The sequence below is a fragment of the Nomascus leucogenys genome, chromosome 3, assembly GCF_006542625.1.
Source record: "Nomascus leucogenys isolate Asia chromosome 3, Asia_NLE_v1, whole genome shotgun sequence".
NCBI classification, from domain to species: domain Eukaryota; kingdom Metazoa; phylum Chordata; class Mammalia; order Primates; family Hylobatidae; genus Nomascus; species Nomascus leucogenys.
The window spans coordinates 145970003-145991850 of NC_044383.1; the positions used below are offsets into that span (position 1 = coordinate 145970003).

The window sequence follows — 21848 nt, forward strand, 5'->3', positions numbered from 1 at the left end:
GCTGGGATTGGAACCTCCCCGGGCAGCCTGTTATTTTTCCCTAATCATGTTTTCTTCCGTGGGTCTGATCCTTTCCCACCAGGTGCTCCTCTTTTCTGCCTTGCAGTCTGCTTTAGATGGTGCCCGTTTCCTTTTTAGTTTCTGACCATCCTCTGGGAAACTAAAGTTCTCCAGGAGGCTGAACTTCTCCTTCCTTGGAACATCGGAATCAGGTAATAAGAACTCCTTTCCAACTTCAAGACTGAGTTCACCTGGTGTTGATTTGCTGCTCAGCACTGCCTACCCAGTAGATGCCTGCTGGCTTCAGGGGAAGCTCTCTTCTCTCCCCTTTCTTCTTCCCACTGGGAGGACTGAGCTGCTGGTCAGGCTTCCCACAAGAGTAGTTTGGCTCTGCCCTGGGACTATGGTCTTCCTGCTTACGAAAACAGTCGGAAGGGAACTTCATCTGTGGGTTCCTATGTCTGCTTTCCCACAGAGTCTGAAACTGCCTTTTTAACCCTTTTGATATAGTTGGTCCCCGGGGTCCCTTAATACTTTGGCACAATATCTATGAAGGAATCCCTTTAAAAAAGGGAAAATGCTACCCTGAGTGAGGGGTGGGTCTTCAGGCTTGGGATCTCACGCTTGGCTACCTGAGATCCAAGAGATCCAGAATTCTCAGCCTTTGGGGCTTCACATTGTGTTCTTTGAAAAATGGGTAACATATTGACCATTTTTGGTTTTTAAAAGACAGAAAAACAAAAAACCTAACCAAACAAACAAACAAACACAAAAAATGCAGAACAGGGATCGGGGAAAAGGAATTTGCTCTCATGTTCCTGACTGCACGGGTGAGAGTCTGCATCTAACAGAAACAGCTGCTCCCAGGAGGAGTCCTTGGACCAGGCTGGGAAGCAGTCTGGGCATGGCCAATGGTGCAGACCCCTGCCTTCACCCCTGAACACACTCCTTGGCTTGCTCGCTTTTCATAGCATCCTATGGGTCTTATATACTACACTGAGCACGATACTCTCCGAAACTGGGTTGCGAAAAGGGAACAAATCCTTAACTATCTAGCCATGTGTCTCCCGTATGTCTCTCTGGGTCTATACATAGACTCATCTCTTCATGACAAGGTTTTGAGTTAATATTATTAGCTCCATTTTACAGGTGAGAAAACCAAGTCTTAGGGAGCATGGCAGAGGTCACATAACTTATTAGAAGCTGAGCTGGGAATTTGAGCTGGTTCTGTCTTTCTACTACACATGCGGTTTTGCCCTTCCATGTGGCATTTCTCCACGTCATCTTTCTCTTTAGCCCTGGCTGGCCTTAGTGGTTCAAGGTGGTCCACTGCCTTGCATTATCACCAGCTCACACCCCGCTCTGGATTGGCGTGAAGATTTTCACTTGAGTGTGTCACTGAATGATGCCATTGGAAGCTTCTGCTGATAAGCGTGGGACCATCTGCTTGGCACATCTCAAATATTTTCAGCAGTGGGAGAGCAGCTCTGATTCCTTCAGAGATGAGAGGCTGCAGCCATCCTTCGAGATGTTGGGACCGGAGACCTTGCAGGCTGGCTGGGCATTGATGCCCCAGATGTGAAGGGGCCGCCAAGCTGTGGCCACGTCTGACCCTTCCTGAGCAAATGACACCAGCGAGTCCGCGTCCCAGTTTTTCATTGCTTAGCTGTCCTTGACAACCAGAGTAAGATTTTCTCTCTTTAAAAAGCTATTTCTTGGGTAACTCTTTTCTGTGCTGGTTTTTCTTTCTTTCTTTTTTTTTTTCGGTGTGTTAGACGTTTGCCGTTGGTGTGTGTTGGCAAAAACTTCCCTTTCCTCCTGCCTTTGTTTTGGAAAATTTACTTCTTTGCTGAGTTAACTGTTCCTAGACATTGTTTTTCAACTTCAGGGTTGAAACTTCTGCAGTAGCATTTTCTTTTTTAACTTGTTGCAGGGGAAAGAATCTTAGGATCAATTCACAGTCCGAATGGTGGACTTGGAGGTTTTCAAGGCTGCTTAATGAAAGCTTATGAATGATAAAGAAGTTGAGGTTTGAAAGGGTTGTTACTGAATTTGATTCCGCTGGAGAAATCACTTGGCTATCAGCTCTTCGGCATCACAGGGGCAAGCTGTATTGATTTTTCTTCGTGTTTTCCTTAGTGGGCACTGGCGTCAGTATTAGCTTCTGTTGCTTATGAAATCATATGCAGTCCTCTGGTGACAAGGTGTCTGTTAAAAGGAATCTCCTGCTCGTTCTCGATCTTTGGTATGAGAGTCTCAGCAACACTTCCCAGCCAGGATACTTGGGAGTAACTTGGTGAGAGAATGGATAGTGTGTTGTTAGATTGCTGGGAGTGCAGCAGTGAAAAGGTGGTAAGAAGCTGGCCTCTAGCAGAGTGCCACGGCCTCGGCACTACTGGCATTTTGGGCTGGGTAATTCTTTGCCGTGTGGGCTGGCCTGTATATTGTAGGATGTTTAGCAGCATCTCTGGCCTCTACCAACTAGATACCAGTAGCACACTCCTCTCCGTTGTGACAACCAAAAATATCTCCAGGCATGCCAAACATCCCTTAGGGGACAAAATCACCTTCCCCCCTTTTAGACCAGGGCTCTAAATTGATCCTGTGGTATGTGTGGAAAGGGAGCAAGAAGTCTCTGCTTCTGCATGCAGACGGCCCTAGTGTGGGGAAGACGGGAATGATGCATTTAATACCAGGACAGATGGTCCTGCCCTGTACATTCCCATCACAGCCCTTGCCTGCCATGGAAATTCCATCTCACAAATGGGTTTCTGTTTGTCCAGGTGACTGCACACACACACAGGGAAGAATTTGCCCTTTTCTCTGGATCTGCACACCTAGAAATCCAGCCTAGGGTCAGGCTCTCTTTTAAGTTGCGTGGGAACAACAGGCGCTTTCAGATGGCCCACTCCTCCAACCTGAGTTCTATTGGCTTTTCTCTCTTTCCTTTTTTTTCCCTGCCTTTCTCCCCAGCCCCCTCTTTCTTTCTTCTAAGAGTGATGTGCTAGGCTGGGAATCTGGGGCCATGGGAGGACTGTGCTCAACTGAACGGGAATGTGGAAGGGGTTGTTTGCTTCTGAGGTCTCTAGAGAACACTTGAGCAGCATAAATGTATGGCATTTAGAACTCTCTGCTGACTCTGAGTCTCCTTGTTTTTTCTATCAGCTCCACCAGCCATCTGCTCCTCTCACTTTCATTGAGAGGTAAATGCAGCCAGCAATCTCAGGTGGACCTGCCAGGACACAGGCTCTGCAAAGCCCACATCCTTACACATTGATGGAAACCACCATGCTTGTTTTCCCTGCTCATTGACTCATTATCTCAGTTTGGCATTTCCATGAATCTCATATTGGCAAAGTGCTGTTCAATCTCTAGCATTTCTCATACCCCAGCCTTTCAAAACTACATTAAAGTGCCAGTATGTGAAGCAGTTGAGACCCAGTGGGGTTAATCTGCTTGATGGAGGACTTGCCTCTCGTGGTCGGTTTGACTGAAAGTGCAGCTTCCAGGCCAAGCAGCTGTAGGCACAAGCAGAATAGGCAGTGGCCTCTGCACTGTACTTTGATCAATGTCAAAACCCCTCTTCTCAAATGTCTCTTCTACATTCAGATGCGATACTGCCTACAGTTCTTTGAGTTTTGCAGGAAGGCGGTAGGTGTTAAGTCTTACTTTCCACCGTGGTCAGCCTGGCTTGTGGTGTCTTGTGTGAGGTGCTGGCGCCTGAACAGGCAAGGATCATCCCCATGGGGGCAGCCACGCCGGGGTGAGGGCAGTGGCAGTGGTGATATGACAGGGGATGTCAGTGCTGGGTAGGGCAGGATATCTGCATGGGGGGTACAGGGAACTGGTGCTGGGTGTTGGAGCTCCTGCTGTGTGAGGTCTGTGTCTCAGGGTGGGGGGCAGGGGCAGCACTGGTCCAACAGGAAGTAAAAGGGCCCAACAAAGTGAGGAGGGCATCTGTGCAGGGGCAGGGGAAGAGCAATGGCAGACATAGGCAACCGTTCATAGGTGAGTTGATCAAATGAGTAAATGCATAGAGGGCCACAGAAGCCAGGTTCCTTGGAGAAGTGAGTTACAAATGTGGAGAGGGAGAAAACTCGAATTCACTGGTGGTGGGTCAAAACTGGCGATATTGGTGTCAATTCATGATTATATGTATATATTTTATAAAGATATAGAAATACAGCTGTAGGTATGTGTATGTATGACTATACATAAATGTATCTATGTCCATATATTCCTTAGCCCTGCCACTGAGAGGGGCTGGGAGCAGCGACAGCCTCCTGGCAATGAGCGCATTTTACACCCAGATCTTCGCTTCTAAATATAATTATTTACTGAAAGGAACCAGGGCTCCCTGGAGAAATGGCTGATTCTAGGCATTGGTGCAGGGGACATACAAGATTATGGTAAAGTGTCCAGTTTTTTGTGTTGGAAGGCTATGAGGCATATTGGAAGAAGTGTGGACCAGCAGGGAAGGTTGGATTGCTGTTTTGGCCCACTGAGGCTGCTGTGCCACCATGAGGCCCAGTTGGAGACACCCAGGGCTGTTGGTTATATGGGTCTGACATGCTGGGGAGATGTGTGAGCTAAAGCTGTGCATTTGGATTTCATCAGCAAATGGTGATGGTTGAAACGGTGGGATTGAACAAGACCACCCAAGGAGAGTCTGTAGAGTAGGAAGGGAAGACCTGCAGACTGGCCAACACGGCAAAACCCCATCTCTACTAAAAATACAAAACATTAGTCAGGCGTGGTGGTGGGTGCCTGTAATCCCAGCTACTTAGGAGGCTGAGGCAGGAGAGTCACTTGAACCCGGGAGGCGGAGGCTGAAGTGAGCAGAGATGGCATGGCACCACTGCACTCCAGCCTGGGCGACAGAGTGAGACCCTGTCTCAAACCAAAGAAAAAAAAAAAAGAATGGAGCCTGGTGGAACTCCGAGGTGCAAAGGGCAGCGTAAGAAGAGATCCAGCGAAGGAGACAGAAGAAGAACTGCAGGAAGGCAGGAGGAGAGCCAGAGGGAAGAAATACTCTAGGCTCTGGCATCGTCTCAGAGACAGAGGCGAGGAGACGTGAAGTGGGGTTCCATAGCAACATTCATGCATTGGGGAGGGGCCCGAGCCCCAGATCTTGTCTCACCCGCTTCTGGAGGACTTGGCTGAGAGCGCTGCGCTGTTGAATGCACTGGCTCCTTTCTCTTATTTGTTCTGATGAAAGGACATGCCTGAATTGCCCCCTCTGACATCAATTATCTTTACCCATGATGGTGAAGCGTGGTGTCCTTCATCAATAGATGTGTTTATTGATGACAGTGATAGTTAGGAGCCACTCTGTTTCACAGAAGAAAGTGAAAACAGAGACAATATTTCTGAAGACAACTCATTCCTGTGTGTTTGTGTTGTTTTGGTTATGGGTTTAGTATTGAGTAGATGGTGCTTTAATAAATAAAAATCCATTCTTTGATAAATAAGATCCATCCTTTGATAAATCAAAAACTCCATCTTTTAAGGATTTTAATTACTGACAACCCAGTTGATTGTGCAGTTGCTTCTGGTGACATAAGAGCCATTAATAAATGTTCCAAAAGTCCTAACAGCCCCATGAATGGGTGTGTGAACTTCACTCACAGATGGACTGTTGACAATGAGCTGGTGTGTGTGTATGTTGGGTGGGGTAGGGGAGGGCTAGAAATAGCGCCAATTTGGACCTGGGGCAATCCACGCTCTGCTGCTGCCTTTGTTACTAAGTATGTACCCTTGGACTAGTCCTGAGTTAATTTCCTCACCTGGAAAAACAAGGGGGTGGTTTGCAGTATCTGCATGATTTTTTCAAGCTCTAAATCTTAATGATCAGCACAGGACGGTCTGACTTTACCATAAGGAAGTGTTTTTAAGAAAACTCCAAGCAGCATCCTTTCATGTCTTTTATAAAATACTCCAGTTTCTGGGGAAAAATGATTTGTAACATGTAACATATAACAAATTGCCTTATTTACAAATGTTTCTTGCAGTTCAATAAAAGAAATGAACATAGAGTATGAAAAAACAATCCATTGAAAAATACAAGTAACTGTTAACATAAAAGAATGTCCAATCTCATTAGGAATCAAATAAATGCAAATTAAAACAAGGTATCTTTTATCATCTATCAAATTTGGGAATTTAAGAAACTGAAGATGTTGTAGAAAAAGAAACATATATATACTGTGAAAAAAATTTATATACTGTTGATGTTGGTATTAATATAACTGGCGTGGTTATTTCGGGTGACAGTTTGTTAATACATATTTAAATCTTGAAGAATGTTTATACCCTTTGGTCTAGCAATTCCACTTTTAGAAATATGTCCTAGGGGAATAATTAGAGATGTGCACAAAATTCGCATCCATATAAATTCATTACAGTGCTTTGTTTTTAAAAATAGCGGTGAAAAATCAGAAGCAAATGGTATGTCCAAGGCTAAGGGATTATTAAAAATAAATAATGAAAGCTGGGCACAGTGGCTCACGCCTGTAATCCCAGCACTGCGGGAGGCCAAGACAGGAGAATCAGTTGAGTCCAAGAGTTCGAGACCATCCTGGGCAACATGGCAAAACCCTGTCTCTACAAAAAATACAAAATATTAGCTGGCATGGTGGCGTGTGCTCTAGTCCCATCTACCTGGGAGGCTCACTTAAGCCCAGGAGATTGAGGCTGCAGTGAGCTGTGATCTTGCCGCTGCACTCCAGCCTGGGTGACAGGGTGAGACCCTGTCTCAAAATTATAAATAAAAATAAATAAATAAATAAATAAATCATGATACCTTCAGTTAGTGATACTGAAGTCATACTTTTAGAGTATATACTGACATGAGTAAATGTTTGCAATATGATACTGAGTGAAAAAAATGTACAAAGGATACCAAAAGATTATAAAATGCAATCTCAATTTTAAAAACGAGTGTGTGTAAGACATTGAACAAAGACTAATGGAATATCCTAAATGTTGAATCAGGTTAATTTTTAATAGTAGTTGTATGTGTGGATTTTCTGAATTTTCTTCAATGAGCACATACTGCTTTAAAATTCGAAGAAAGGTGATAAACATTTAAAAGAAAATACCCCCATTTTGTGTTAAGAATAAAGAAGCTGTAAAATGAGCCCTGTTGGGACTGTAACTGCCTAAAGGGTTCTCTTTGCCCGCTGCCCAGAGCCGATTTATCAAAACAGGAGAATTGCAATAGAGAAAGAGTTTAATTCATACAGAGCCAGCTAAACGAGAGACCAGAGTTTTACTACTCAAATCAGTCTCCCTGAAAATCCAGAGACCGGGTTTTTTTGTTTGTTTGTTTGTTTGTTTTTGAGTCGGAGTCTCGCTCTGTGGCCCAGGCTGGAGTGCAGTGGTGCGATCTCAGCTCACTGCAAGCTCCGCCTCCCAGGTTCACGCCATTCTCCTGCCTCAGCCTCCCGAGTAGCTGGGACTACAGGTGCCCGCCACCACGCCCGGCTAATTTTTTTGTATTTTTAGTAGAGACGGGGTTTCACCATGTTGGCCAGGATGGTCTCGATCTCCTGACCTTGTGATCTGCCTGCCTCAGCCTCCCAAAGTGCTGGGATTACAGGCGTGAGCCACCATGCCCGGCCGGAGACTGGGTTTTTTTTTAAGGATAATTTGGCGTGTAGGGGAACCAGGAAATGGGGAGTGCTGATTGGTCAGGTTGGAGGATGAAGTCACAGGAAGTTGAAGCAGTTTGTTTTTGCCATCTTCTATTTCTGGGTGGGATCACAGAACTAGTTGAGGCCGATTATCTGTCTGAGTGGCATCAGCTGGTGCATCAGAATGCAGGGTCTGAAAAATATCTTGAGCACAAATAACAGGTTTTACAATAGTGATGTCATCCCTAGGAGCAATGGGGAGGTACAGAATCTTGTGGCCTCTGGCTGCATGACTCCTAAACCATAATTTTGAATCTTGTGCCTAACTTGTTAGTCTTACAAAGGCATTCTGGTACCCAGGCAAGAAGTGGGTTTGTTTTGGGAAAGGGCTGTTATTGTCTTTGTTTCAAAGTTAAACGATAAAGTAAGTTTCTCCCAAAGTTAGTTCAGCCTATGCTCAGGAATGAACAAGGGCAGCTTAGAGTTTAGAAGCAAGATGGAATCAGTTAGGTGAGACCTCACACTGCCATAATTTTCTCACCGTTATAATTTTTGCAAAGGTGGTTTTCAGGCTAATCATTTTTTTAGTGGCAGAGCTCTTTGAACGGGCAGGAGTGGTTTGATCAGTCCCTGCGGACTACTTCACAATGGACTATTTCACATGCAGAGACCACATAGTGGCAAAGTCACAACTGGTAATTAAACAAGTCTTTTTTTTCTCTTTTTTGAGATGGAGTCTCACTCTTTTTGCCAGGCTAGAGTGCAGTGGCGCGATCTCGGCTCACTGCATCCTCTGTCTCCCGGGTTCAAGTGGTTCTCCTGCCTCTGCTTCCAAGTAGCTGGGATTACAGGTACATGCCACCACGCCCGGCTAATTTTTGTATTTTTAGTAGAGACAGGGTTTTACCATGTTGGCCAGGCTGGTCTCGAACTCCTGACCTCAGGTAATTTGCCTGCTTCGGTCTCCCAAAGTGCTGGGATTTACAACTGTGAGCCACTCCACCCAGCCTAAACAAGTCTCAATAAAAAATATTCCCTACAATATGGTGACTTTAATTCCTTAAATAGGAAAGGTTAGAGGCAGACTAGATTAGAAAACTTAAGTATAGAGAGGCTATAAACGGTAAAGTCTTAAAAATAGGATTAGGCCCCAGAGTGTAGTGAAGAGAGCTCCGGGCTAAGATCAGGCACGCTGGGCCACAGGGCTTCTCAAACCGGTTGTGAAGGTTGGCCTGCCTCACAGGCTCTCCAGCAACCACCTACTGTCCTGTAAAGTTGAGGGGTTTGGTAGAAGAGTGATTTCCAGACTCCTCCTCCTCCTCCTCCTTCCTCCTCCTCTCTCTTCCTTCTTCTCCCTCCTCCTCCTCTTCCTCCTCCCTCCTCCTCCTCCTCTCTCCTCCTCCCTCTTCCTCCTCCTCTCTCCTCCTCCCTCTTCCTCCTCCTCCCCCCTCTTCCTCCTTCTTCCTCCTCCTCTCTCCTCCTCCCTCTTCCTCCTTCTTCCTCCTCCTCCCTCCTCCTGCCTCTTCCTCCTCCTCCCTCCTCTTCCTTTTCCCTCCTCCTCCTTCTTCTTCCTCCTCCTCCCTCCTTTCCTCCTCTCTCTTCCTTCTTCTCCCTCCTCCTCCCTCTTCCTCCTCCTCCCTCCTCCTCTTCCTCTTCCTCCTCCTCCCTCCTCCCTCCTCTTCCTCCTCCATCCTCCTCCCTCTTCCTCTTCCTCCCTCTTCCTCCTCCTCCCTCCTCCTCCTCCTCCTCCTCCCTCTTCCTCCTCCTCCCTCCTCCTCCCTCCCTCCTCTTCCTCCTCCTCCCTCCTCCTCCTCTCCTCCTCCCTCTTCCTCCTCCTCCCCCCCCCCCCTCCCCTCCCTCCTCCCCCCCCCCCCCCCCCCCCCCCCCCCCCCTCCCCCTCCTCCCCCCTCCCCCTCCCTCCTCCTCCCCTCCCTCCTCCTCCCTCCTCCCTCTTCCTCCTCCTCCCTCCCTCCTCCTCCCTCTTCCTCCTCCTCCCTCTTCCTCCTCCTCCCTCTTCCTCCTCCTCCCTCTTCCTCCTCCCTCTTCCTCTCCTCCCTCTTCCTCCTCTCTCCTCCTTCCTCCTCCTCCTCCCTCTTCCTCCTCCTCCCTCTTCCTCCTCCCTCTCCTCTCCTCCCTCTTCCTCCTCCTCCTCCCTCTCCTCCTCCCTTCTTCTCCTTCCCCTTCTCCCTTCTTCTCCTTCCCCTTCTCCCTTCTTCTCCTTCCCCTTCTCCCTTCTTCTCCTTCTCCTCCCCTCTCCCTTCTTCTTTCTTCTTACTGTCTCAGCTCATGGTCAGAAGTCAAGTGACCTGGATTTCTGCCTGGCCAGCACTGTGATTAAGATCCACATAAGTTTCTGGGCACTACAGCCCTGCAGGACCCAGGGAGCACCGGACACACTGGAGCAAAGGCAGATGGTAGGCCCTTTGGGGCTGCGCAACACGGTGGCTCTGAGCCTGGCATGTTTATTAATCCTTAGGTTTTTCCTTCTAAAAAGGGGGCAATGATGTCATCCTTATCAGCCTCCCAAGCTGATTTCAAGGCTCCAAAGCTAGGATGGAAGGAAAGGTGCTTTGGCCTCAAGAGCCCCACACCGCGATATTCTCACAGTCTAACTTATTTCTTTCCCCCTAGACATCTCTTTTGTGAGAAGAAAGAGAGGAGGGAAGATGCTCTGTGATGCTGCCAGTAATGCTGACCAGTCGTGGTGCTGTCACCTCCTCGGCTGTCTTTGCAATCTGTTCCCAACTGAGGTTTCCGTTGCAGCGTAACTGACCACTCCAGGGGCCACTGAGGGCTGTCAGGATGAGCTATCCTTCCACCCCAGGCTGTCACTGCCAGGTAAACATGCATCCCTGCAAATGCAAGTGCCGTGTAAGAAAAATGATTGGTGGCTGGGTGTGGTGGCTGATGCCTGTAATCCCAGAACTTTGAGAGGCTGAGGCAGGAGGATGGCTTGAGCCCAGGAGTTTGAGACCAGCCTAGGCAACATGGTGAGACCCCATCTCTGTAAGAAATAAACAACAATGACAACAAAAATTAGCTGGCATGGTCATGTGTGCCTGTAGTCCCAGCTACTCAGGAGGCTGAGGTGGGAGGATCACTTGAGCCCAGGAAGTCAAGGCTGCAGTGAGCTATGACTGCACCACTGTGCTCCAGTTTGGGCAGCAGAGCAAGACCCTGTTTCAAAAAAAAAAAAAAGATAATGAGGCTGGGCGCGGTAGCTCACGCCTGTAATCCCAGCACTTTGGGAGGCCGAGGCGGGTGGATCACGAGGTCAGGAGTTCACAACCAGTCTGGCCAAGGTGGCGAAACCCCGTCTCTACTAAAAATAGAGAAATTAGCCGGGTCTGGTGGCAGGTGCCTGTATTCCCAGATACTCGGGAGACTGAGGCAGGAGAATCGCTTGAACCCGGGTGGGAGAGGTTGCAGTGAGACGAGATCGTGACACTCCAGTCCAGCCTGGGCGATAGAATGAGACTCCATCTCAAAAAATAATAATAATAAAAATGAAAAATGTTTGGCATGTCTGGGCAGAGAGCCTCTGGTCCTAGAATTGGGTTGACCCAGAGAGAAGTTACCCTACTGATTCACCCTGCAGTGCAAGTGCCTACCTCATCTGCATGGCTTTCTGAGATCTCAACTCTGTGGTCTTCTCTCTGCTGCTGGGGAAGGCTCACTGAGCCAACACTAAATTATTCTGAGCTAGACTGTTTTGTCAGCTAGCAGCAATTACCCTTCTACTCCCCTCACACTTCCCAACCTCAAATATCCCCGTCAGTCATCCACTGACAGAGATGAAAAATACACAAAATGACCAAGGAGCTGGGGGAGGAAAGGGTTGGGGTGACGAGCACGTTGGGCCGGCTGTTGTCAAGGCATTTCTTGCCATCTGCTATTTCACTTCAGAGACCGGAACCCAGTTGGTTGGGTAAGACTGGGAATGTGATTTTTAGTAATGTGTTCATTTAAATAGAACCCCGCTATAAAAACAATTTGGAGGATTATGATTCGTTTTTAAATGAGAACTAGTTTTAATGGAATTTTTAATGTGCATTCCAATCATGACTAAAATCCGCATCATGATCAAAGTCTGCCTGAATACTGTATGTGCTTCATGAGTTGTACTCTAACCATTAGAAACCCATGTTTATTCAGTGTGGAGCCCTGCACTGAAAGCGGTGGTTTTCTCTCGTGGGGAAGCACAGTGTATTCTTAGAACTGTTATAATGGCTTTATTTCTTGAAACAGTTTGATAAGTATTTTTTAAATGCCTACTGTGTGCAAGTGTTGGAGATTCAGACGCAAAAAGGATAAGGTCCTGGTTTCAAGGAGTTTGCTGTTTAGTGAGTGTATTAGGCTGCTCTGACTGCCATAAAAAATACTATGGACTGGGTGACTTACACAACAGAAATTTATTTTCTGACAGTTCTGGAGGCCAGAAGTCCAAGATCGAGGCACCATCAGGGCTGGTCTGGTGAGGGCTCTCTTCCTGGTTTGCAGAAGGCTGCCTTCTCCCTCTGTCCGTACATGGCTTTTCCTCTGTGCCCTCACAAAGAGAGATCTCTTATGTCTCTTCCCCTTCTTACAAGGACACCACTTCTATTGGATTAGGGCCCCACTCTTAGGACCTTATTTAGCCATAATTACCTCCCTAAAGGCCCTATCACCGAATACAGTCACATTGAGGATTAGGACTTCAACATATGAGTTTTGGAAAGGAACACAATTCTGTCCACAACAATCAATAAGATATAATTTTAACTCTGAGGCCAGGCACAGTGGCTCTCACCTGCAATCCCAGCACTTTGGGAGGCTGAAGCAGGGGGATTGCTTGAGCTTAGGAGTTTGAGACCAGCCTGGCAACACTACAAAAAATTAAAAACAAAATTAGCCAGGTGTGATGGTGCATGCCTGTTGTCCTAGCTGTAAAGGAGGCTGAGAGGGGATGATTGCTTGGGCCCAGGCGTTTGAAGCTGCAGTGAGCTATGATTGCACCATTGTACTTTAGCCTGGTCAACAGAGTGAGACTATCTCTAAAATTTTTTTTTAATTAAAAAATTTTAACTCTGCTCTGTTACAAGGAGAAATGTCTTGGGTATGAACATAGCGAGACCCCATCTCTACAAAAATAAAAATAAAACAAAAATGAGCCAGGTGTGGTGGCATGCACCTGTAGTCCCAGTGATTTGGGAGGCTGAGGCAGGAGTGTCACCTGAGCCTAGGAGTTCAACCTGCAGTTAGTTATGACCACACAACTGCACTCTAGCCTGGGCAACAGAGCAAGACCCTATCTCTAAAAAAAAAAAATTAAAGAAAGAAGATGCAAGTTGAAATACCTTTCCCAGCTGACTTCTGTGAATTTATTTGGAAACTTTTGGGGAAAAGAAGAAAAGTTGAATACAGAAATAGAAACTGGTATTGTAAAAGGAAAGGGTTAGGACAGGCTGCTTGGGAGAATGGGTCAGTGGTGAAAATAGAGCATGCCTTGAATCTAGGATGAGCAAGCAGGGTGACAGAGAAGGGGAGGTGACCTGGGGTAACAGAGCTCTCTCCACACAGCAAGAAGCTGCAGCTGAAGGATGTGGTCCATGAGAGATCCTAGGTCATGGACTGGAAGCAGAAAGATGATCTTGTCAGTATCCTCAAAAACTCGAATTAGGTCCTGAATTTCCATCTCTGGTCTTTGGTTTAGGTTTGTAATTAAAAGATGAAAGCACTTGGCTTCCTTGCATAAGGAAGTTTTGCCATGGCTGTCTACCTGTGTTGACCAACACGGGAGCCCCGAGTCACATGAGGCTTCTGAGCATAGGGAACCAGGCTCATCGGAAGCGAGATGCCCTGCAAGAGTGAAATACCCGCTACATCTGGGGGACTTAATACATAGAAAGGAATGTGAAATACCTCATCCATATTTTCGGTATTGATGACATGTTGAAATAATATTTTAAACACATTAGGCTAAACAAAGTACATTATTAAAATGGATTTTGCTGGTTTCTTTTTACTTTCTTTAACATGGCTACTAGAACTTCACTTACACAGGTGGCCCACGTTGTGTTTCTGTTGGACGGCGCTGGTCCAGGCCCTTGTTACCCCTACCTTTTGTGTACTCTGAATTACTTTTCTTCCCTCTCTCCTCTGTCTCCAACACCAGCAGCAGCAGAAGCAACAAAACACACGTCTCTGACATGCATGCTGGCCACCGTATCGCCTCCCACCCTCCTTGCTGTGGTTGCTTCGGACCCCTGGGCTGCTGTCCCAAATTCCTTGATGATTTTAGCACCTGGATTATAGCCACGTTTTCCAACAATATTCCTGGTCTCCAACACTATTTCTCAGCAATTTCAGCATCTGTGGATAATTCTTCCAGCCCTGCAGCTCCAGGTTCTGCTCTCAGCTCAAATGATCTTACCCTCCACTCTCCCTCAGCCCTTCTTTTCCACAGTCACCCTCTGCACTTAATACTGATAACCCCAAAAGTACACTGCCCCAAGCTCAGTTTTAAGCATCACGTTCTCCAGCCCCCACCTCCTCCTTCCCCTTCAGTGCCTTTAGTACGGGGACTTCAATGATTCCCTGACACTGCTGGGACCTCTGATATGTAGCTCCTATTTCCTGTTCACGTCTGTTACCTCCCTCGTGCCCTCATTTTTCTCCTAACCCCATTGGGCTCCAGAGTCCATCATCATAGCCCTTCTCTTCTACATGCTTTGCTTCCTTTGACCCCCACTGTGTGTCCTACCCGCCTGGTAAACCCCAGCCCTGGTTAAATCCACCTCTCCCCTTTCTCCATGCTGGCACCTGGACAGCTGAACCGAGCTGTAGAGGAGCACAGGTGAGGCTGAGTGGTCTCTCCCAGGTTCCCCAGCACTAAACTGGGCGGGCTCTAGGTTAGCCTGCTGGAGATCCTGCACTTTGCGTATGTCCCTAGCCCTCTCTTTCCCTCATTTGTTTCACACCATGCCCTCTCTCCTTAAACCGTTAACATCTCCTCACTCTTAGCTGATGACCTTGCTCCTTACTTTACTGTAAAAGAGATACTGCACTTTCAGGAGACAACTTCTTGCCTTGGGCACTCCCACAACCACATCTACCCACCTCACCGGATCTGCAGCCACGCACCCTGCCTTCCCCTTCACCAGGTATAAATTATGCTCTGGCAAGGTTGCGACTCCTCCCAGCTCTAGACCCCTACTTCCCGACTCCTCAGTTGTTTGCTTTCTACTGGATAATTCTTATCCGTTTATCACTTCTCAACCCCACAGCCCCCAAGAGGGTTGTCTACAGTCACTGTCTCCACCTGTTCTCCTCCCATTCTCTTTAAACCACTTGCATCAGGCATTCATTTTGTCCAGTCTACTGAAAATACTCCTACCAAGGTCAGCAATGGCTCTGTTCCCGTGGTCAATATCAAGTTCCAGGTCTCAGCCCACTTGAACTTGCAGTATGATTTAGCCCAGTTGATTACTCTTTCTTCCCCTCAAACTCGTTCTTACTTGGTCTCCTGGGAGCTCTTCTTCCCCAATTGTCCTCCTGCCTCCCTGTCAGGTCATCCTCAGTTTCCTCTCATTCTTCCTCCTCATCTCCCCAGCCTCTAACTTTGAAATGCCTCGAGGCCCAGTCCTTGGACCTCTTCTCCTTTTTAATGGCCAGTATTTCGCAGATACTCTCATCTTGCCTCACGGCTTCAAATTCCACCTGTTTGCAGACAACACCCACATTTATATCCCCAGGCTACGACTTTCCCCCGGCTCCTGACGCTCCCCTGGACATGGCCTGGCTGCCTCACAGGCTTCTCAAACTCCACAGGCCCTGCTAACCCGCTTCACCTGCACCTGTCCACTCAGCAAATGGCTAAACACGTATTCTCTCTTTCTACCACAACACGTATCTCTTCCGTCAGTGAATCAAATCAAAGACCTCCCACCAGATATTACTACCTCTGCCACAACCTGGTTTATGCTAACATCCTCCCTGTGTCTAGGCCAGTGCCTTCACCTCCCACCTGGCCTCCTCCTTCCTGCCATGGCCCCTAGAGTGTCACCTGAACACAGGGGCCATACCGAGGCTGTTCACGCCTCAGTCCCCCAAGTTAACCACATTCCTCCTCTCGGAACCTCCTGTGGTTTATTGTCTCACTGGGAGTAAAAGCACCAGCCCGCAAAGCCCATTTGGACCTGGTTGCCAAAGACCCCTGCCTTCAGCACCTCACTGTTCTCCTTGCCAGCCCGTTCCTCCCTCGCTGGCCTTTCTGCGGTTCTTCACTCCTGGCTGCCTCCTGCTTCTGGAACTTCTCACTTGCTGTTCCCTTTGCCTGGAATACTTTCCCCTAAGAACCTGTAGGCCTCGGTCACCTACTTCCTTCGTGTCTTTGCCCAGGTGTGACCTCATGAGTGAGACTTTTCCCATCACTCTATGGACGATGGAACCCCCAGGTCCCTGCCACTCCTTTCCTTTAATGCTGCTTTACTTTTTTCCATAGCGCTGTTCATGCGCTGACGTCAGTTTGATTGTTGTTGCTGTTATTGTATTTTCCTTGACTGCCTCCCCACTGGAATACAGACTCCACCAGGCCGGCGCTTTCTCTGTTTTATTTACTGCCATGTCCCAGTGCCTAGAACAGTGCCTGGCATGGGCTAAATGTGTGGGGGGAGAATTTGGGGAACATGGTGGTCTTACTTGCAAACTTCTAACAAAGCCTGGTCTCTACAGCAGGCCTTTGGTTAGCCATGACAGGGCACACGAGCTCTGGTCCTGTGTGGGTTCCTGTCGGGGTCTCTGTCTTCTAATTATGAAGTAAAAGGAAGCTCTCCTCCAGTGAAAGTAATTTCCTACATCCCATTAGAACAGCTGAGGGAAGTGTCAGTGGGATAGGCGTGATCGGGACCACGGAGACAGGGTCCTCCTGGGTGCCTGGATCACATTGCTGGAAGGAAACACCTGTTTCGCCAACCCAAAGGCTACCTGCTGGCCCAGGATCCAGGCCCGGCTGTACTAAGATCACAGCTCAGGGCCCTGCACGTGCTGGGGCTCTGCTGACTCGATTCTAGAAATGTCTAATATCACCAAAGCCATTTAAGTGCCACAAAATAACACATTTATGTATTATTCTGCTTCAGGTGAGCTCATGAGGAAAAGACAGGTATCTATTCACTAAAAATATTCTTTTGATTGGCCGGCACAGTGGCTTACGCCTGTAATCCCAGCACTTTGGGAGGCCAAGGCAGGTAGATCACCTGAGGTCGGGAGTTCAAGACCAGCCTCACCAACGTAGTGAAACCCCGTCTCTACTAAAATACAAAAAATTAGCCGAGCATTGTGGCACGCGCCTGTAGTCCCAGCTACTCAGGAAGCTGAGGCAGGAGAATTGCTTGAACCCAGGAGGCAGAGATTGCAGTGAGCCAACATCTCGCCACTGCACTCCAGCCTGGTGACAGAGCAAGGCTCTGTCTCAAAAAAAAAAAAAAAAATTTGATCAACCTCCTCTGGACAAAGTTCAGAAAGCAAAGAACAATGTTTTACTACACACACATACACATGCATGCACACAAACTAGAAAAAAAAATTTTTTGAGTGCTTTGTCTGGCATCTGGCAATGGTGTTTCCTACACCATCTGGCCTGTGGTCTGTGGGGATGTACATACATCTTGTTGGGGCTCTCATCCACTCCACACGTCGATGGCTTGCCTGGCTTACGTAGTCTGAGCAGGTGCCCAGCTTTGTCGCAGATATTGAAGCCGCGTAAAATAAATGCCTTTTGATTGTTCACACTTTAAGCAATATTGGTACAATATTAAACCCATTGTCCCAGGCACTCCCTCTCCTTACTGCTTATGGCACTTCATGTATTAAAAAATGACAATGGCAGCATTGCCCAGACATGCATTTTGTCATCAAGTCTTAATGCAATCAACCTGGTCCTCAGGCAAATGAATGGAGGCACAGAAAATGAAATGATTTTCAAAATGCCATTAGGAAAGCTCGGGCCAGAACTGGAAATGGGTCCTGCACAGGGCACTTGGCTACTCTTGCCTGACCATCTCCTTTTTGGCACTAAGCCATAAGCACACAATGATATAGAATGAATGGTTATCACTGGGGATCCAGAAGGGTCATTCAATCAGTTCTCTGTCTTATCAGATCTAAGTTCCTTTCTTATCAGGTCCTAAAGGCCTAATCTTATCATTGTGACAAAGATAACTGTAGAGTCTGTTAAACTTTTTTTTAATAACATGAAGATTATGATTTATAGCTGAATTTCTCCATTTTATTCCAATCCAACAATTTTCATGGCTTTTTGTGTTTGTTTTGTTTTGGACATATTTACAGAAAATTACCTTAAGAGTTCCAGCCTGAGGCCTCCTCATGGATGGGTCAAACGTGACATCATTTGTTGTTGAGGAACCCACGAACATCTCAACCGGCAGGAACGCCTCGGTCGGGAATGCACATCGGCAAATCCCCATCGTGCACTGGGTCATTATGAGCATCTCCCCAGTGGGGTTTGTTGAGAATGGGATTCTCCTCTGGTTCCTGTGCTTCCGGATGAGAAGAAATCCCTTCACGGTCTACATCACCCACCTGTCTATTGCGGACATCTCACTGCTCTTCTGTATTTTCATCTTGTCTATCGACTATGCTTTAGATTATGAGCTTTCTTCTGGCCATTACTACACAATTGTCACATTATCAGTGACTTTTCTGTTTGGCTACAACACGGGCCTCTATCTGCTGACGGCCATTAGTGTGGAGAGGTGCCTGTCAGTCCTTTACCCCATCTGGTACCGATGCCATCGCCCCAAGTATCAGTCGGCGTTGGTCTGTGCCCTTCTGTGGGCTCTTTCTTGCTTGGTGACCACCACGGAGTATGTCATGTGCATCGACAGAGAAGAAGAGAGTCACTCGCGAAATGACTGCCGGGCAGTCATCATCTTTATAGCCGTCCTGAGCTTCCTGGTCTTCACGCCCCTCATGCTGGTGTCCAGCACCATCTTGGTCGTGAAGATCCGGAAGAACACGTGGGCTTCCCATTCCTCCAAGCTTTACATAGTCATCATGGTCACCATCATTATATTCCTCATCTTTGCCATGCCCATGAGACTCCTTTACCTGCTGTACTATGAGTATTGGTCAACCTTTGGGAACCTACACCACATTTCTCTGCTCTTCTCCACAATCAACAGTAGCGCCAACCCTTTCATTTACTTCTTTGTGGGAAGCAGTAAGAAGAAGCGATTCAAGGAGTCCTTAAAAGTTGTTCTGACCAGGGCTTTCAAAGATGAAATGCAACCTCGGCGCCAGGAAGACAATTGTAATACGGTCACAGTTGAGACTGTCGTCTAAGAACTGTGAGGGAAGTTGTGGATAAAAATGGTGGAACACAGGTCATTTTTAGTTTGTACTTGGAATATAACTTAAGTATCTCCTAAATGTGATACAGAAGGACATCTCATCCCATATGCATGAGATACTAATTAATGATGAAATTGAACTCTTGTACTGTATCTTCTGGAAATGACCTGTCATTGCTGTACTTGACAAAGACTCTTTCTATTTCTTTCAGCTCTTTTGGCAGCATCTTATCATGAACCATAAAAATGACTCTAGCAAGAAGATTTACAGATGTGTACTGGACAAGGTAACAAAAGTATTTGTTGGAACTTGAGGAGGCAGCTTGCTGTAGCAGGAAGAACAAGGGTCGCTTCCTGTGTGACCTCAGGCAAGTTGTTAAACCTCTCAGAGCCTCATTTTCTCACTCATAAAATGGTCACGGCAATAGTCTATACCTCCTTGGTCTGCTGTGAGGATGAAATGAGAAGATGAGGCTTGTAAAGCACCTGGCACATTGTGGATGTTCAATAAACATCAGTCTCTCCTCACTCCCTTCAATGGTAGACAAGATATAAATTTTTGTTTTGTAAAGCACACACACAGACATACACACAGCTCTATCATGTACAGAAGTTGTTGTGTGTTTTTACATGTTGAATGTAAATTTACGAAGGTCTTCTTTTTGCTTGCAGCATGAAAGCATTTCATGGCATTACACCTCTATTGAAAAACATCGCGAATGTTATGATCTAACCAGCCATGTGCTAGTGCATCATTTCAGGTTGTGAAGAAAATCATTTGGCCACCAGTAGAGGAGTATCTCATGGCTTCCCTAACCTCTGTGGGAATAGTAGATGAAGTGAAAGTCTGTGTTTTGAAATCCTTTGATTGCATAAACATTTTTACGAATGGAGTTGAATTTATGACCTTCTGGGGGTGACTGGGACCCTCCTCCCCCATGAAGAGGTGGGTTATTTATAGCCAGAGTTCTCACCTGCGGCCAAGTGCGGGTCTCTGCACCTGTCTGCCTCCTTTCCTCCTGAGGCTTTTTTTTTTTTTTTTCATCATACCTGGAAGGAGGCTCAGTGGCAAGGGCTAATGAAAATGTGGTCACATCCTGGAGGACTCTGATATTTTTGCTCATGACAGATCCTTGCATGACTTCCTCAGCATCTTCACTCAGCACTCCAGGGTGGGCTCTGCCTCTTGCCTGCCATGAGTTGCCCTCCAGACACTGCACGTCCTGGGTTTTAGCTGTGAAGCCCACCGCATAGCTGTGTTTATTTCCTTCTGTCCCTTCTAGGAGTTCCACAAAAGGGCGATATGTCACATGATTCTACAGGTTGTAAAATGTTCAAGTCCATAGAAATGAGCCCAATAGTATTTATTTTAACCATTTGCTCTTTAAAAGGTCAGAGAGGCAGTGATGAAACGGTTCTCTGTTGCTGCTGGTCCTTCCCCATCCTCTTCCTTTCTCAAATGAAATGATGCAGGGTAGCTTCACTGGGGGAGAGGAGTCTCTCCCCTTGAGCAAGGACCCCACTGCCAGCCAAGCTTGGATGCAGGAGGCTTTTCAGTGGGTGACGACATCTGATTCAGAAACAAGGCAGCTTTGCTTACAGGAGCCCAGATGGGGTGTGGAGCAATGACATTTAGAATGATCTTGTTTTTGGTTGAAAACAGAGCATCTTCCCTGGGAAAGAACAGAATATGGAGATCAGAGCGACTCCCCTCTGTTTCCTGTCCTCTCCTGTGTGTGCTGTGTGCTGGCCTCTGGGGTAGGGAAAGGGGGCCAACCTCGTCTCCTCTCTAAGGGGAACTTAGTCTCAAAGAGGACCCTAAAGACTATCAGATACAAGGACTTTCTACCTAAGGAAAATATGGCGAACTAATAGGAAGCCCCTATTTATTGTTTTTCTGCAGATAAAGTGGGGAAATCGAATGTGATAATGAATATAAAAATTATTCTAACCTTTTAGAATGATGCCTTACCAAGAGGTAGGAGGTAGGATTCAGAGTTTGGCAGGGTTATAAAGACTAATTTCTTTCTCTCTTCCCCCAAACCCATTCCCAAAGTGAACTGTAAGGTTAAAACTAAAACAAGAAGATTTACGTAAATTTGCAAATATGTAGAGAATACTAAATCATTTGTACCCTTTAGGCATTCAGACAATTTGCCTAAGTCATTGTAGGTTACTAGGTGCCACTTCCGAGAATTCCCTGGGGATGGGGAGGAGATTGTTTGGATAATGCCTGTCCTAACTGAACGGGAAGGGTTTGTAGCATTCCTACTATAAAGATTCATGTACGGCCTTCTCTGCAGAACACCATGATGCGGACAAGGCAAAGACGGGGAAGTGGAAGCCGCTGTCCTGTGTCATAGGAGAGACAGACACCACATAGCTACAATGCCAGGCTGCACACAAGTTTGTTTGACAAGCGTTAGGAACGAAATTGTGTGGCAGAGGTCACCGCAGCAGGGGGCTCTTCCTGCCACCCCCATACTGCACTCAGCCTCTTCCGTTCCCTCCCCTGCCCACTGGGGTTTCTCCTCAGCACTCGTCATGCCGTATATCGATTTGCTTATTTGCTCGTTCTCTGTCTCTTCACGCTAGACTATAAGCTCCTTGAGGGCAGGGACGTAGCTTTGCTCACTGCTGTAGCCCCAGCTTATTTGCTGTGGTGGTCGAATCCACTGCACCCCTCTCTGGGCTGTTTCCCTTGCACATATAAATAGACTCAAATTGCTTCCACCTAACCAGAAGCCATTCCTTGCCCCACAGTCCTTTCCAGTTTCTATCTCCCCTCCCTCCCTTCCTTCCAAATCACCTTCTGGAAAGGCTCTTCCACACTCACTGTCCTGACTCTTGCCACAATTCACCC

At 47.1% G+C, this 21848-nt stretch overlaps 1 protein-coding gene across 2 annotated transcripts; it reads left to right on the forward strand.

Annotated features, from left to right (window-relative positions):
* Positions 1-1489: 1489 nt before the first annotated feature.
* MAS1 (MAS1 proto-oncogene, G protein-coupled receptor) lies at positions 1490-20327 on the forward strand. Of its 2 annotated transcripts, none has more exons than XM_030803995.1 (2): positions 1490-1684; positions 17964-20327. In XM_030803995.1, the coding sequence occupies exon 2, from the start codon at positions 18000-18002 to the stop codon at positions 18975-18977; it is 978 nt and encodes a 325-aa protein (XP_030659855.1). In that variant the 5' UTR covers positions 1490-1684; positions 17964-17999; the 3' UTR covers positions 18978-20327. The 2 variants fall into 2 exon arrangements, with proteins under 2 accessions (XP_030659855.1, XP_030659849.1); XM_030803989.1 differs by lacking the exon at positions 1490-1684 and adding an exon at positions 10433-10472 and having other exon boundaries at positions 17964-19114.
* Positions 20328-21848: the final 1521 nt, after the last annotated feature.